This window comes from Oncorhynchus keta, chromosome 21 (assembly GCF_023373465.1).
Source record: "Oncorhynchus keta strain PuntledgeMale-10-30-2019 chromosome 21, Oket_V2, whole genome shotgun sequence".
Taxonomy (NCBI): domain Eukaryota; kingdom Metazoa; phylum Chordata; class Actinopteri; order Salmoniformes; family Salmonidae; genus Oncorhynchus; species Oncorhynchus keta.
The window spans coordinates 3,805,642-3,823,729 of record NC_068441.1 but is presented as its reverse complement, the minus strand read 5'-3'; the positions used below and the strand labels follow the sequence as shown (position 1 = coordinate 3,823,729).

The 18,088-nt window shown below is 42.7% G+C and overlaps 1 protein-coding gene across 9 annotated transcripts in view; it reads left to right on the top strand.

The window, feature by feature from the left end:
* The window catches only part of LOC118399957 (transcriptional enhancer factor TEF-5-like), a 39,449-nt gene that overhangs the window by 2,624 nt on the left and 18,737 nt on the right, over nucleotides 1–18,088 (top strand). For 8 of the 9 annotated variants that reach the window (XM_035796230.2, XM_035796228.2, XM_035796225.2 and 5 more), the window contains exon 3: nucleotides 13,232–13,481. In XM_035796230.2, the coding sequence (XP_035652123.1) occupies nucleotides 13,358–13,481 (124 nt within the window). In that variant the 5' untranslated portion in view covers nucleotides 13,232–13,357. Of the gene's footprint in view, nucleotides 1–7,985; nucleotides 8,045–13,231; nucleotides 13,482–18,088 lie in introns of all 9 variants that reach the window. The other variant, XM_052473239.1, reaches the window with a different exon arrangement.

The window sequence follows — 18,088 nt, the reverse complement described above, 5'->3', positions numbered from 1 at the left end:
ACAAGTACGTCGTGGAATACAAGTACGTAGTGGAATTAAACCAGGGGAATAGACTCTTCTCTCTATCTATTTTTATTCTGTTTGGGTGGTCCGTAAAAAAAAAAAACAGAACCCATCAGACCATACTTTGAAGTTACACATTGTTGATGTCCTGTGTTGGAAATATAGTACCTTCCAACATAAACATTTGGGAGACTAAAGATTAATCACACTTAGATGGAATCCACAGTAGGGGGGGGGGGACAGCGCCACTGGCCATCCCGAGCACCTTTATTATTGTTTTGTTGCCGAGTTGAGGAGCACCATGCAGCATGGTAAAAAAAAAATACTTTGCCCTCTGTTAATCGTGTGCAGTGATGTCTGGGGGGACGGTGTTTGTCGTGTTTGCAGTAACTGTTGTTGTAATATGGCATCGTCAGTAGGGGCAACAGTGCCACTGTCTGCCCCACGGCCGTCGTTATTGTTTTTGTTTTGTTTGACGAAGCAGGGGTGGGGAGCATTGGCGCGGTAAAAAAAAAGGTTTTAAAAAACGGAAAAAATAGATTGTACTACATATGCTGCTGTTCTAGCACGCGTGCGATGATATCAGAGGAGGGGGGGGGGACTGTACCCTTTAATATCTACAAAGCTGGGCCAATTTACTTTCTGAGAATGTGGAAATTGTGTGCATGTGAAAAACAAAAGAAAGCAGTGAAAGTATCCTTTATGAATGAAGGTACTCTAATATTAGGTTGCGATGGAGTAATGACGAGAGGGTAAATCTGGGAAGGATCAATATTCTGCTGCTCTGACAGATTCTCCCGCCGTCCTCAGTGTGTTTATGCAACATGCATGTAGCAGACTAGCGCTATGCTTTGCTCTGCTCTGCTCTCAGTCCCAACACAATCAGCTCTTTCTCAAACAAATTGCAACACTGCAACTCATACTCGGAGTTTACTCTGTGGGCTAAGTATATTTTGTTTATGCCTGGCAGCTTTACTTGTAACGCAAAGGCCATAGCTGTCTGCCTGCTCTAATGCTTTATTTGAACAATATTCTTTTAAAGTGGGTAGTTTATCTTCTGGTCTCCCTAGCTGTAGTTCCCCAGGCCATCGGTACAAACAATAATTTCATTAACCTGTTCCATCCCAGCTTAGTGTACGTACGGGCACTGGGCAGGGGCTTTTATTTCAGGACAGAAAGGGTAATAAGACAGTCAAGTGCAGATGTGAACTTACAACACCTTTTCCAAAGCTAATAATATAGGTTGATGAAGTCGAAAGTGCAATTTAGGAAAACTTTAGAAACTCTGGGGCGGGATGGTGCGGCTATTTTGTATTAAATAAACTGGGTGGTTCGAGCCCTGAATGCTGATTTGGCTGACAGCCATGGTATATTTAAGCAATAAAGGCCAAAGGGGGTGTGGTATATGAACAATATACCACGGCTAAGGGCTGTTCTTACGCACGAGGCAACGCAGAGTGCCTGGACACAAACCTTAGCCGTGTTATATTGGCCATATACCAAACCCCCGAGGTGCCTTATTGCTATTATAAACTTAGATACCAACATAATTAGAGCAGTAAAAATAAATATTTTGTCATACCCGTATCTGATATATCACGGCTGTCAGCCAATCAGCATTCAGGGCTCGAACCACCCAGTTTATAACAGACCGTATACCTCGGGGGTTTGTGGTATATGGCCAACATACCACAGCTAAGGGCTGTGTCCAAGCACTCGTTGCGTTGTGCTTAAGAAGAGCCATTAGGCTGTGGTATATTGGCCATATATTGCTTAATTATAACACAGCTACTATCCAGGCATTGACTCTGACCTTCATCCATTGTGCATTGGCATGGCATGGATAATAAATGTGTCCCTCTCTTTAACAATATAATCAGGGAATGTTTTTTTTTATGTTGCCACCACTGTGGTTTTCATGGTCGTGAATAAAATGGTCTATTTGGTATATTGCAAAAAAACATCAGAGTGACAAGCCTATAATATTTTTAAGGATTCCAAAATTCTACTTGTAAGTAGGCCTACTGTTAAAATGTGTCATTTATCTGACTGGGTTAATTGCTCTTCAGATGATATTATCTTATGTCAGACAGCATATAATTTTAAATGTTTACATTTTGTATACCATCCATTTTCTATTTTCAAACATACTTTCCTTTAAAATACTATATATGTTTTGTGTTTGTGCTGGAGAGTGCTAGAAACAACCCAGCATATCTTCACTGGCCATATGAGAGCAACTTCACTGGTTTGTGCTAAAAACCCATCAGAAGACCGGCTAATGAGCGCTGCCCATTTTGTGCAGACGTTGGTTGCCTTTTTAGCACCATTGCCAGAAGTGGTCTTCCAAATGGTGGCCACATACCCCAGAGGTCTGAACAAATACCACTTGTGACTGTTGCAGACACACAGAGAGAGCCTCAGAGAGAGCCTCAGAGAGAGCCTCAGAGAGAGCCTCAGAGAGAGCCTCAGAGAGAGCCTCAGAGAGCCTCAGAGAGAGCCTCAGAGAGAGCCTCAGAGAGAGCCTCAGAGAGAGCCTCAGAGAGATCTGGCCTTCACAACATGAGTATAATATTTAACTCAAGCGCGCATAAAAAAATATTCATTTGGGTAATATTTCATTTATAGCCATGTACAATGCACTTTAATGTGGTTCTAAGACATTGTTAGATTTGTCTTAAGCATATGTAATGCTATCCTTATTTCCAGGATCAGAGTCAATGCACCCCTTAAGCAATTACCATGTCTTAGCCTAATTAGAATACCATGAATAAACCTTTGATTAACATTAATGCATTGAGTGCATGGGCTTGTTTACATGTTCTCCTAATGTAGTAAGGCCCTAACTAACAGATACGACTTCTGGCCTCCCTGACTGCTCAAGGGAGGAGCTTGGGAGTGGCCTAGAACAGTATAGTCTTTGTGTCCATCTTTTTCCAAATGGCTTAACTTTTCAGTGCTCTTGTTGCAACCAACTGTTGATAGTGATGAACTTCACAAACCAACCCTCTATTGTATCGAGAGAATGACAACACAACTCTGTGGGCTCATGCTTTATGCAGCAGTAAACAGGAAGTCTATTTGTTAGTTTGTGTCTCTAGGTGGTGTCCATTATCAATGATGGCGGCAACAAACCAGGCCTGGCTTTCTGGGATCCTGTCTTATGACTGATGTAGTGGGCATCGTGTGGAGTGGGGCTCCAATGACTTAAAAGGGGCACTCGTATGAAGCCTCGCTCTTAATCCCTGCCTTTAGAGTGGGGAGTTGGAGGACGACCTCTCCAAAACCAAACCACACACTTACTGAAGAATTTAGAGCGTACTAAGCATCATACACATCTAAAAGTGTTGTGTAAAGTATCAACCGGGCTTCTTATGCTTTGTTAAATGAGTTGTAGGCTACACAATGACTGTGAATTCATTTTGAAAGGATGATCGCCTCTGGGTTTTGGGTTCGAAAGTTAGTTCCTTCATAAAAGTTTTTTTATGTATATATTTAAAAAAAAACTTTCCTGACCTCATTTTTCTTGCCATGCAACAAGTACCACATATAGATGACCCTTTATCGCCAGGCTATATGAGTAACTGTATAAGCTTTGCGCACGTCTTAACGGTTTCACAGATTAAGGCACCAAGCCGCTGGCCTCACCACAGAGTGAACAACTCAGGCGAGGAGGAGAGGATGACTGCTCTGCAACGCTCCCTGGAAAATGTCTGATTAAACTGCTGAATCAGGCTGTAAAATAAGCAGTCTGGCGCACTCGCTCCGCTTTGTGTCAGTCTTTCCTCTGTTGGTCGGCTGGATTAAAGCTGTACTCCATGGAGCTGTGAGATGCTGGGGTAGAACCTAGTCTGCAGGGTCTGTGTTGTAGGAGGACATGGATTAGTCAATCACCCGCCATTCGGGCCCTGGGTCGATGTTTTATACTAGAAGGAAGACTTTTTTTGATGTCTCATGGCAGATTGGGAAAATTTCTAACATTTGTTTCTCTTTCTGTCAGACTTGGAAATATTTCAGTTGATTTCAGCCTTTCCAATTCAAACATGCCTTTTTGTGGGTATCCAAATAGAATCAAGCTGCTTAGAGTGCGACTGCCTTACTGACTGAATGTAAGCCCCTCTCTTTTTCCTTCTGCCTCTATTTCGCCCTACTCTTTCCTCCTCTCTTTCACTCTCGTTCTACCTCTGTCCTACACTTTCCATCTCTCTCTCTCTCTCTCTCCCCTTCTCTAACTGTCTCCCCTTCAATTTCTCTCCCTCTGCCTCTTGCCGTGTGAGCTGTCGGTCGTCCAGCCCTCCGCTCACTCTCAGCTCTGATTGTTTCCTGAGCGCCGTGCCAGAGAGGAAGTAGGAGGAAGTTATTGGAGGAGCTGGAGAGAATTTATTAGGGGCAAACACAGACAGGGGAGAGGAGGGGGAGGGGGAGCTCCTCTAGTGCTCTGAGATGGGGCTCTCATACACTTGGGAGTCTAGGAGGGGAGGGAGGACTGGCAGTGTCTTGGCCCTCTCTACCTCAGATTTAAATCTGATTGCATACTGTAACCCAGTGGTAAAATAAGCTGCATTTGAGTAAAGAGAGCAAGAGTGTGTGTGGGTGCGAGCACGTGTGTGTGTGTGTGTGTGTGTGTGTGTGTGTGTGTCAGTTGGTCAGGGGTAAGGAACTGTCTCCAGCCCTGTGAGAGAACCGATCTCTTGGCCTGAGTGTATTTAAAAAAAACAAAAATCTGTAATCTGACCTTAGAGAGCAGCTGCTCCTTCAATCGCCAAGTCCTGTTGTTCTCCTTGTCAAGTGTGTGTTTGTGAGGCTCTGAGTGTGTGGGTGTCTCAGAGAGAGAGAGAGATTGTGTGCATCTGTGTATAATTGGCCCTTCAGCCATGATAATGGGATTTTCTTTGGGGTTGTGTGCAGAAAGAGAAACATATTTAAATATGGTGTGCTTATGTGTGTGTTTAGATGGGTGTGTGCAGGGCTTAGGCTAGGGGTTGGGGTCTGCCCTCGGGGGGGTACCTCTCTTGGAGGCCCTCACCAGCAAGTGTCCCAGCTGCAATAGCAGCCCTAACAAAGCCTACATTCTGACAGACAGGAACAATCTGACAAAGACATTATGATATTATAAACAGATGGGAGGAAGACTATGCAGTCCACCAACCTGTACCCGTTTTGTTATTGTTACAGTCCACCAACCTGGACTCGTTTTATTGTTACAGTCCACCAACCTGTACCCGTTTTGTTATTGTTACAGTCCACCAACCTGTACCCGTTTTGTTATTGTTACAGTCCACCAACCTGTACCCGTTTTGTTATTGTTACAGTCCACCAACCTGTACCCGTTTTGTTATTGTTACAGTCCACCAACCTGTACCCGTTTTGTTATTGTTACAGTCCACCAACCTGTACCCGTTTTGTTATTGTTACAGTCCACCAACCTGTACCCGTTTTGTTATTGTTACAGTCCACCAACCTGTACCCGTTTTGTTATTGTTACAGTCCACCAACCTGTACCCGTTTTGTTACTTTTGCAGTCCACTGACATGTACCCGTTTTGTTATTGTTACAGTCCACGTTTTGTTATTGTTACAGTCCACCAACCTGTACCCGTTTTATTATTGTTACAGTCCACCAACCTGTACCAGTTCTGTTACTTTTACCGACCACTGACATGTACCCGTTTTGTTACTTTGTTTGTTCTAAATCTCTGAGGCTAGGATTAACTTATTGTGTACGGGCATGACGGTGAGAAAAATGCATGAGGTTGAGCGAAATGCATATCTCTTCGGTATGATCCCATCCCATCCCAATATTATTATATTATTCAATTTCAATGGGACATCTGCTCAGAGTGGGAGTTAGGCTACTTAGCTCTCCAATGCCGTTTGCTTCCTAGTGTCACAGTTGAGTGTTGTCGGGGGCATTTTACACCGACTTGAAACGACTTCATGTAAAGATGACCTCATTTGATTGACAGCATTGGTTGGCTGTCCAGTCAAGGATTACTTTGGAGGATGGTGTCTGTCTGAACCCTGGTTTCCTCATCAGTTACACCATTGTCCCAGCTCAATAGGCCAGACTTCGCCCTCTCAGGGGATGTTTAGTCTCTGTAAAACTATTATTTATTTCTGAAATCCATCCTGTTTGTATCGAAGTGCAACATATGAATGAAACGTTACTTTCCCACCATTTTTTGGAATGGAACACGGATGACCCCATGTCATAGTGTAGGGTCTGTCATTTTTCACCTCGCCATTGCCCTACTCCACCAATTAAAAGACAAATGGATCATCTTTTGAATGCATCAGGGTGATGTCCTCATTTTATAAAACATTGGTTGAGTGTATAAATCACTGGTTATCCCTCTACAATCGTCCACCCACAGCCAAAATACACACAACCTCTACTTGTTTTCCTGTCTGTGGCTGTCTCTGTGAGGGTTTTCACATGTTGACTGTGGACAGTTAAACGCATAATATAACACACGTACTCTCAGGAGTCACATGGAATTCCTTCCTGTGTTTATACCGACAATTTCCCATAGAAGAAGAGTGGGCCAGGACATATAATGACTCAAACATATTCAGCATTACATGGGATGTATTATTATAAGCAATGCTGGGAACAGTATAGACCAGCAAACCTGCAAAGGGGCCGGTGCAAAGACATGTCAAAGTCCTGAAAATGTAGGATCTTAATTGGATCACTCTTTAGTTTTGAATTTTCTTGCACAGTAAACTTGTAGTGCATTTGAGTTTTAAAAAGGCTTTTAAAGTTTGAAATTGCAGACAAAATGTGTCAACCCCTACAGAAATGTCCAGTAATTAATAATGATGTAATAATTCACATTCCCTGTTGCTCCAGGATTATTTTCCTGCTGTAGTAAACTGGCTCAAATTAAGATCCTACATCTGTAGCTTTATGAGGCCTGGGAAAACAGATGGAGAGGGTTTCTAGGCTGTGAATGGTGGAGTTTGAATTAATGTGCGAGGTGCATAGCTCTCCACTGGTATTTACATTCCTGCTACGGCTGTACAATTAATCGAATTCACATCAAAATCACAATATTGATATGTGCAATTTCCATATCTTAACAGATATCCATATAACAATATTTTGAACCTCCACTCAGCCATTTTTAATTTTTAATAGTTTACTCATCTCTCTCTCCCTTTCTCCTATTGGGGCTGCTTTCCACACACACAAAGCCTCACCTCCTGTCACTCAAGCGGCGCAGTTCCTCCTCCCTGCTGTTAGTCACTATAAGTTTGCATGCTGTTCTGTTAGGTTAAATGCAGTCAACAGATCGTTCCAAACAAGAAAAATGCTGCTTTCCCCTTTGCTTCTTAATACTATTATATACCCAGGTATTTTGATCTATATCAGAAGCCAAATCACAATATTTGGTAGATAAATTGCAATTAGATTTTTTTCCCATATCATGCAGACCCAATTCCTGCTGCACATTAGAATCTGTAGCATGTTGGTCTCAGTCAGGTCTGGCTGGACCTACTCCCAGAGAGTGTGGGAGGGGAAGTCTGGTTGTCACTAGTTACCACAGCCACAAAGTTAAATGGCCTATTGTAAAAATTAATGGCAACTACAATTTGCTTTTTGGACTTAATGTAAGGCTAGGCATACAGTTAGCAGTGTGGTTAAGGGTAGGGTTAGTTTTAAAATCTGATTTTAAGAAGATAAATTGTAGAAATAGGCTCAGTTTAGCCATTATTATGACTTTGTGGCCGTGTTAACTAGTGACGACCGGGAAGTGTTTGTGTCTCGCCTAACTTTGTATTCAATCTGTTTAGCGTGTCATTCAATCAAGAGGCTTATCCCATCTGGCAACAGGTGAAATACGCCATTCATCGAAAGTCTATTTGTGTATATGTTTCTGCCTGCTTGTGTGCGTTTATATTTGTGTCCGTATTAGTGTGTGTGCTTGTGTGTGTTTATGTGTGTGTGCATGATGCTAAATCTGTGCTCTCTGTTGTCAGCCTCCCATCACAGATGTGCTGTGTTTCACCCATAAGGAATCAAAGGGCCTTTCTTCTTTGTGAGTAACAGCTGATTTGATATATAGTCTATATTCTGAGGGTTTTGAATATTTTACATTTGCGGAGCAAATGTTTAGGCGAACCAAACGCGTGCTCACATACACCCTTAAACGAGAAAATATTACCGTTTGTCCACCTTAGCCAGTAGTCACTTGTTAACCCACTGTTCCTAGGCCGTCATTGAAAATAAGAATTAGTTCTTAACTGACTTGCCTAGTTAACCTCTTGGGTCGACCCGGGACGCATGCGTCCCATCTAGACATCTGGAAATGCAAATGCGCTACGCTAAATGCTAATAGCACTCGTTAAAACTCAAACGTTCATTAAAACACACATGCAGGGTACTGAATTAAAGCTACACTCGTTGTGAATCCAGCCAACAAGTCAGATTTTTAAAATGCTTTTCGGCGAAAGCATGAGAAGCTATTATCTGACAGCATGCAACACCCCAAAAGACCCGCAGGGGACGTAAACAAAATAATTACCATAGTCGGCGCTACACAAAACGCAGAAATAAAATATAAAACATTCATTGTTGGCACTCCTAGATGTCCCATAAACATCACTATTGGGTCTTTTTTTTAGATTAAATCGCTCCATATATAGCCTAGATATCGATCTATGAAGACTGTGTGATCAAGGAAAAAAACAGCGTTTTATAACGCAACGTCATTTTTTAAAATTAAAAAAGTCGACGATAAACTTTGACAAAACACTTCGAAATACTTTTGTAATGCAACTTTAGGTATTAGTAAACGTTAATAATCTATCAAATTGATCACAGGCGATGTATATTCAATAGCTCGACGTCTTCAAATCATGTTCAGAAATTTCTACTCCAAAACATCCTGTCGGAGACCGGAGGAAATGGGCTGTCTCTTCTTCATTTGACCAAGAAACAAAGCCTAGGCAATTGACAAGACTGGTGACATCGTGTGGAAGCTGTAGGAATTGCAATCTCGGCTCCAGGTAATGTGGTTTCCATTCAACAATACATGCAAGTGGCGCATTGATATATTTTCCAATTTTCAGTGATCAGATTTTCCTGCGCTTTTCGATGAAACGCACGTTCTGTTATAGTCACAGCCGTGATTTAACCAGTTTTAGAAATGTCAGAGTGTTTTCTATCCACACATACTAATCATATGCATATACTATATTCCTGGCATGAGTAGCAGGGCGCTGAAATGTTGTGCGATTTTTAACAGTTCGAAAAAGTAGGGGGTAGGATTAACAGGTTAAATAAAGGTCAAATCAAATAAATTGGCAGAATTAATCGAGTCGTCTATCGTTGAATCACAACAAACACTTAATTGAAGAATCAAATTGTTGACCAGTCACAGACGAAGGGACATAGACTTCGGCTTCCAAACTTCAGGTTGCCTCAAGAAAAAATGTGCACGAACAGCCCCCCAAAAAAAAAAAAAAATTGCCAAAGCAAACAAAAAAGGTCATCATATGCACAAACTACTCCAAACTTTTTCGGGTGGGAAGCATGCGGATGTCTTAATGTAACCTTACAGATGTAGGATCTTAATTTGGGCCAGTTTACTGCAGCAGGAAAATAATCCTGCAACAACAGGAAATGCAAATATTTATGTGGATTATAATTTAGGGAAATTTTTTGTAGGGGTCGATGTCTAGTCTGACATTTTAAAGTGTAAATTAAACTTTTGAAGCCTTTTTCAACCTTGAGTACACTACAGGTTTGCATTTCCTGTTGCAGGAAATTCTTAGCAACAAAAGAGCGATCAAATTAAGATCCCACATCTGTATGTACCTAAACTCCTTATGGTTTGGTGTTTTAATAATGTTAACACTGTCTAATAACTAACATTTAAATAGGTTGATTGCTTTGGTCCCAGGAGTTCCCAATTATCGTAATAGAAATAGCCATAATGTAGCATCTGACATGTTTACTTTGTAAAACCATTGTTGATAGTTAAATACACAATTGCACAGTTGTATGCAAGTGTCTCATTTCCGTTTGCTGTGTCATAGACAATTTAGACTTTTCTGCACTGTTTTACTGCATAATATTGAATTACCCAGTAACATAGTGAAACAGTCCATATAATCATAGCGTTGACAATGCCCTCCCTCCATGCTGATGTTGCATTCCAGCAGAAACAATCCTACTGTTCTCCAGACCCCGAAGTGGAAGCCTAAATTGGACAAACCGCCCCCTCCAATCCTCCCCCCCCCTACATGTATCCCTTGGTCTCCAGTCCTTATTTGGGCAGAGACGTTCTGAGCGCTGGGCGTAGGGTTGGAGTGGGGGGGGGGCGTCGGGTTGACACAAAAGAGGCAGGAGGAGGAACAGTGAGCGCTCACAGCCCTTTCTTAATAAGGACATGTCTGGAATGTGAGCCTCGCTCTCCATGAGAGCTTCTCTTTCACACACAGCACAGCAGCACCCTACTAAACAGACTCCTATACTATTATAGCCCATTACTCAGGGATCCTGATCGGTACTGTCAAATCCCCATGACAAAACTTAAGAAACTCAGAATCAGTCTCACTATTCAACAATCCACTCCTATGATCCTAGCTTGAATGGGAAAGAGACAGCTGTGTCTTCACTACTAGGATACAGCTAGGGATTAACACTGGGACTGCCTCCAAAAAATGTACACACCATTTGGACATACTTGACCCAACATTGCTGGTCTTAAGAGACCCAACACGTAATGGATTCCACTAGATACTTGGCATGTGCATTATGCAATATGCCCCTACACCTTTCTACTGCAGTGGACGTTGACTGCAGATGTTTCTGTAGCAGTTTCTGGTCATTGGATCTGCTCATCTGGAGTTGTGTTGGGGTAGATGCATAGCTGCAGCCTGATCTCGGTGGACTTTTACGAGCACTGCTCAAATTCTGCCGTGATCTCCACATTCAGTCGGAGATTTAACACCAACCTTTGTCCTGGGGGGCCCAAAGCTCTCAGGTTTACCTCAATCTCACTGTCCCTCTACCAGACTTATTAGACTGCTGAACATTTAAACTGACTACCTGCACCTTAGCACACACCACACTTTGTTCTTATATCCTCCTAGGGACTTAAAATACATTTCCATTCAAAATCCTATTTCCCTAACCTTAACCCAAACCCTTAACCCAACCCTTTACCCTTATTGTTGTTGCATTGTCGAGAAGGAACCTGCAAGGAAGCATTTCGTTGGACGGTGTACACCATGTGTATCCCGTACATATGACTAATGAAACTTGAAACTAGGCATTACACTTAAGTTATGGATGTTAGCTAGAAACTAACTCTGCTGTTTGTGACTAGCCTAGTGTGTTATATTCAGGCCTAGTCAGACTGGATTGGAGGGTTTTCCCTTCAGGAGGTAGAACTGGTTTTCCGGGCAGTTCTATATCCCATCATGCTTAGGGAATGAAAAAATGGCAAGTTGCCCATTATTTTGGCTACCATGGCTAGAAAAAAAAGAGATCTCAGAGACTTTGAAAGAGGGGTTTCAAAAGGAGTGTAGGGGGTTTCAAGTGTGTGTGTGTGTGTGTGTGTCAGTCACCAGATCTCAACCCAATTGAACACTTATGGGAGATTTTGAAGCGGCGCCTGAGGCAGTGTATTACACCAGCATCAACAAAACACCAAATAATGGAATTTTCATGAAAGAAATGGTGTTGCATCCCTCCAATAGAGTTCCATACACTTGTAGAATCTATGCCACGGCGCATTGAAGCTGTTCTGGCAGCTCGTGGTGGCCCAATGCCCTATTGAGACAGTTTATGCAGGGGTTTCCTTTATTTTGGCAGTTACTTGTACATATTCTTATTGTATTGTATAGAGGGATAAATGGAGAAACAATACCCGTTTTCTGCATCTTTGGTCTTTTAGTGAAGAAAAATGTATAAAAAAAATAAATAAAAAAAATAAAAACTTTGTACAATGGGGTAGTTGTGATTTTTAGTAAATAATACTTTAGCTTTTCTTTTCACATCTGTCTTAAAGTCCTCCGATTCATATTTCTGAAGTTGCATTGTGGAAGTTGTCAAAACAGCAACTTTAAAATGTGCAACGATGCCCTCGTGAATTTGTTTTACAGAGGAACCTCAAAATGTTCCTGCCACGTGAGGAGTTGAGTTTATACCCATAGGACCATCCCAAGTGGCCTTCCCCATATTTGTCCAATGTGTATTTTTGTCAACAACTGCACAATTTCAGATATATAAAACACACGCATCCTGGAATAATGGATACTTCAGGGACGCTCGTTTCAGAAACAATACAATGCCGAAGAGGCAGCTTGAAAAATACTTAAGATCTCGGCCTGCTCTTTAGTCATGAGCCAACCACATTTGGACACAGTCCCCTAACCACAATAATTCTTTGAGGCCACTGCTGATTAGTGTGCTCTTTACACTAGGTTTTTATAGAATAGCTTGAATTCATTTGGCAATTTTAGAGACAAAGGCTAGGAAATGGTAATAATTAGTGGCTGAATTGTTTATTTATACAGATTTTATGATTTCAATGAAAACAGACAGCCAAGACCAAATTAGCCTACTTTATAAGGCAGAATTTGAAATGCACTTGCCAGCTAATGGTGATGGTGATTGTGTCGACAAGGATTACAACATACCTTTCTCATACTTTTTCGTAATGAAAGTACCAAAAAAAAGTATGAATCTGAATGCCTCACTACTGTAATTCACTCTGGATAAGAGTGCAAGCTCTATATCTATTTCTATGGGCACAAGCACTGTTCACGACACAAACTGTTCACACCCCTCTTGTTGGCAGAGAGAACATTTTCCAGGTTTAAAGCTTATTTCCTGCAATTCTACACTTTTTGTCATGGGGATCAGAGAAAATATTGCTGTTTTTAAGCTACTTTTCTTGCAATTCTCTACTTTTTGCCTTGTCTAATGTGTACTCATGTGATATTTTAATGACAATCATTACAACAAAATCTATGGGCTAAAAAAAAACATTGCACCTTGTGCATTCTACTATTACAACTTTCAAGAGTAGGAAAGCTGGACTGAGTTCCTCTTTTTTGTGTGTGTGTGTGGGGGGGCGCTAAATGACTAAATTGATAAAAATGTTAATAATAATATAATATAATATATGCCATTTAGCAGACGCTTTTATCCAAAGCGACTTACAGTCATGTGTGCATACATTCTACGTAATGAAGGTCTCTCTCTCTCCCAGATCCTCTGACTGTGGGGCTCGGGGTCGGGCCCAGGGTGAGCCGCCACCATTGCTTCCAACGAGTGGAGTGCCAACGGTAGCCCGGGGGATGGGCTGGATGAGGGGAACGATGAGCTCGACAAGGCCATGGACGGGGACGCCGAGGGGGTGTGGAGCCCAGACATAGAGCAGAGCTTCCAGGAGGCCCTGGCCATCTACCCCCCCTGTGGACGGAGGAAAATCATCCTCTCAGACGAAGGCAAGATGTACGGTGAGTAAAACACATACGCACTGTAAAAAAAATGTATGATAATGTTTTTCATCATCAATGTAGGTGCCAAAATAAGGTGCTGTGGTTTGATTGGCTCCATCAGCCACATTGTTAATGTTTTACCTCTCAAGAGACATTCGTCGTCGTCAACCATACCAGATTCAGTAGTTTGTCTAGTTATACCTAACATAATTAATTTAAGCTTTTAGATACAGAGCTAAGTCATTTATGTACTTCTGTACTATTTGGTGTGTAACAATATAACTGCCGTCCCTCTACTCGCCCCTACCTGGGCTCGAACCAGGGACCCTCTGCACACATCAACAACTGACACCCATGAAGCATCGTTACCCATCGCTATTAGTGCGCACCACCGCTAACTAGCTAGCCATTTCACATCAGTTACAGGTGCGCGCACACACCAAACTTAGTCCACGTGTTAATTTGGCCTGCATCACTTTCTGGCTCATTCATTGAAAACGCCTGTGGCTCAATGTGTTTGGATCCCATTCCCTTCTGGAGTGAGGGAGGGAAAACACCTCAGCAGTTTGTAGTCTATAGAAAGAAACATGTTTCTTTGATGTTCATTATTACTGTTAATGGATATTTTTTTCATCATTCTGATCACCACAGAAAGCTGTCATGTTAAGGCTCTAGTTGTTCTTGCACAATCCTTTAGGCAAAGAAAGCTAAGTTTCCCGCCCCTCCCATATGATTGTGTCATAGGCTAAGATGTAGCCTATTTTTTTCTGAGAGTGCTCTACAGAACAAGTCTGAGCTTGTCTTCGCCTGACACAGGGGCTGGTTCTTCCAGTCTCACTAGAACACAGCAGTGGAGCTGAGCTACCCAGAAGACACAAGAGGCAGCTCCCCTCAGCTTGGTTTTCACCTGGCTTTCCTTAGAGCTCCAAACTGGTTCTTTCATCACCTGTCTGTGCAGTCTCCAGCTATGCCACCCATCATGTATTGCTCTTCTCTTCCTCATCTGCAGAACAGTACATCTGCAGCCTACTGTGAATTAGGAAAGTGACAAAACCCAGTGGTGTAAACATACTTGAAAGTACTATGAAGTACTTTTTGGGGGTATTATTTATATATTTTTCCAATTTTTAATTTTACTTCACTACACTCCTAAATAAAATATACTTTTTACTCCCTACATTTTCCCTGACACCCAAAAGTACTAGTTACATTTTGACAGCCCTTTTGTCTGGTTTTCTTAATTAATATAAGGAATTTAAAAATTATTTATACTTATACTTTTGAACTTAAGTACATTTTAGCAATTACATTTACTTTTGATACTTAAGTATATTTTAAACCAAATATATATTTTTAAAACTTTTACTCAAGTAGTATATTACTGGGTGACTTTCACTTTTACTCCAGTCGTTTTCTGTTAAGGTATCTTTCCTTTTATTCAAGTATGACAATTTAGTACTTTTTCCACCACTGGCAAAACTTGCTCTCTGCTTTTGCAGCAAAACCAAGTGCCATTCATTCGACTCATGTCAGTCTAACACTAAGGTGCTTCTTACAATAAGTAGTCATGCTCACCTGGTCTCAAGAGTAGCTTTTGCTGCTTCTTGAACCAGTTGGACAGCATTGTAATGATTATCTCAACACCATAAATCAAACCATGGAAACAAAAAAACACTGCAAAAAGCGTTTGAATCCTTCACACGGTCCTATAGGGGTCTAAGCTATTTCCTCCACCAGTATGTTCATTAAAATCGCAGGTGGAGAGAGCGCAATTTAGGTGCTGAATTCCTCTGCATCCAGATGGAGGAATTGGCAAGTTGCTGAGTCAAATCGTGAAAGATCCAGGTGTTCGAAACGGACTGCATTTGTCTTAAGTTATTTTGATCTCCCACTCTCTCCCTCTGATGGGTGAGGGTGAAGGGAAAAAAAAGGGCCTTGGCAGGCTGGGCTGCCGGTTTGAATCAGACAGCCAAGGAGGACCTAAAAACAAATTTAAATGTGAAATTGTTAGGAAATGCATGGGGCACGGGCTGAGATGAGGCTTATTCAGGGGGTTTGACTTCACATTCTCCTCACGAAACATTGTTCCCCAAACCAAAAGATGTTATGTTCACCAGCCTGATGTCGGCCGGGTCTCCTCCTCAAGTCCAGTTGTGCAAGTCCTTCAATGATTGTTAATGTCTCAAAGTTTAATCAAAGCCTGTACCGTCAACCTCTTTAAATCCACCATTGACTTCTATCAGAAAGTATTTCAAGACCATATATTTAGGGGATTCTTTTCATGACTCCGTTCTTTTTCTGTCCTTGCTGTTGTAAAATGGAATGTTTTCGCATGCGTCTGTCAGGAATCTAATTCTTTGGGATCTGAGAGATTTTAAATGTTCGTGGATAGACACGCACAAACCTCAGATGACTCAGCTGCTATGCTGCTGTGCTAGCTGCTGCTGTGCTAGCTGCGTTTCTGCGCTGTTTCAGAGAACATGGAGAACATACCAGTATCATAGGCTAAGCTGGCTGGGATCTAAACAAGGCCAGAGCTCTGATTAGCTCGCCTCTCCAGGCGGGATGTGGTGTTGAGTCTGCCACCAGTTCCATTTACATCATTTCAACTATATCTGATTTGACTGGATGGCTAGCTAGCTTATGAGCGTATTCAGTGACCTGGCTATATGTCAGAGGGACCTGCGGCTAAATGCCATTTCATATTTGGCTTACTTGGTGAGAGGTTCTTGGAATATGAACGGACCAGTTTAGCACCACTTCCATGTGTCTGTGAATTTGTTTATGTATGGCCTATTAGTGATAATGCATTTATTGCAGTGCAGAACTGCACAGTTTGCTCTGACCACATTGCCATGGTTTGACCTGTCTGTCTATTGACCTTCCCCTTGAGTCTATTGAAGAAGAGACATTAATGGGAAAACAAGATGGCAGCCCCTCTCCTGGTTTGGCAGGACAGTGAGTGTTCAGAGCCTGTAGCTCAATATTGTTCATCAGAGAACGAGCACAACAGAAGTGGCAGGTCAACCCCACAGTGTGTTTCCTCTCTTCGCAGTACAGTGTCAGGACCCCCAGTAGAGGTCAAAAACAGCGCCTGCTTTTTTAACCAGTGCAGTAAACACCCTATCCAGTCATCTGAGGCCCTTCTGGCAGCGCCGAGGCATGCCCCCGTCCCTGAAGAAGCCTTCTCACAAGGCGATGACCTCAGACATCTAAATCCTGCCCTGACGTGAGGCCGGGGGAATTTTAACGATTGCACTGCGTGTAGTGCTTTCTACTTCACACAGTCTCAGACTGCTAGCCTAACACCGTGGCCTCCAAAACCAAGCAAGTCATCATTATCCCTACCATTGGGAATTATATCTGGATTTTTCCACAAGGAATGTTCTTGTGGGAAACCTTGGTATTCCGTGATGACTATTAACCCCGGGTATCATGTGGCGCTCAGAATTGACCAGATTTCCTCAATGGTCAGAATGTCAGATGACCTTGGAATGGAAAATAGAATGTGGAATCATTTTTTATTTTTTTTAATCAATAAGTGGAAAAACCACAAAATGGTAGGAACATAGATGCCAGGCCATGGTTCATTCCTCTGTGTCTGTTGGGGCAACTGAGCACCCGGCGCATTTTAAGGGGACAGACAGGTGGAAGACAGGGATCTTTGGTGGATGAGTGTGTGTCAAAAGAAATGTGGCCAGTCTCGTTTTGTGGTGGGGCATTGCTGACATGTTGTTCACCTGTGTTATCGCTGGAGAAAGACGTTGCCAAGCCCTGAGCACACCTCCGCCTCGCCGAGCCCTGCAGCTGTCACAGTGCAGTGTACTCTGGGTAAGATTTAAAAAAAAAAAAAAATTAACACAGCAAATGGGGCGCTGGAGGGAAGCTCATGTCTCTTTAGTGACCTTCGCGAGCTGCCAGGAATGAGCGATGGGTTCATTGCATGCACAGAGTTAGTAGAGGGACAGAGTAATATAAGCTGCAGTGGGTGGACGAGTATTCTACACTGTGCATCGGTTTGATAGATGGGAGAGGATAGACTGACTGAGAGGGCCTGGTGTTTCCCTGTTAGCCTCTAGCTGAAATGTCAGGCATGTTCTCTGATGGCCGAACAGTATGGTAGCAATTTTAGCATTACCTCAATGTGAAAGGTGGGAGAGAGTTATGGAGCGAGAGAGAGAGCTTGATAAGAGACAGCAGGAGGGAGGGAGAGACAGTGTAGCAGCGAGTTACCTCCGCTCCCCATCTCAGTGTGGAAGTGGAAAATTCCAGTGGACAGGCAGTAAAAGGAAAGGATAGGCGTGTCCTGGCAGGGAAGAGGTTAAAACACAGCTAAGTCAGCCTGCGGGGGCTCTGCAAACTGCACTGAGTGGGTGTTGAGCAATCTGAGAGAGCGAAAGAGCTAGAGAGAGGTGATGGTAAACAGGGCGAGGAAGAGGTGGGGGGAGATGCGATAGAGATAGGAGGGAGAGAGAGGAAGATGTACAAAAAGTCCATCCTCTGTGTGTGTGTGTGTGTGTGCGTGCACCAGTTGTATTTCTCGGTGGTGTGTGTGCCAACCTGTCCACCACCTGACTTGGGGCCTAGGAGGCCCCTTCCCTTCCGCCTAGCTGACCCCTCTGTTT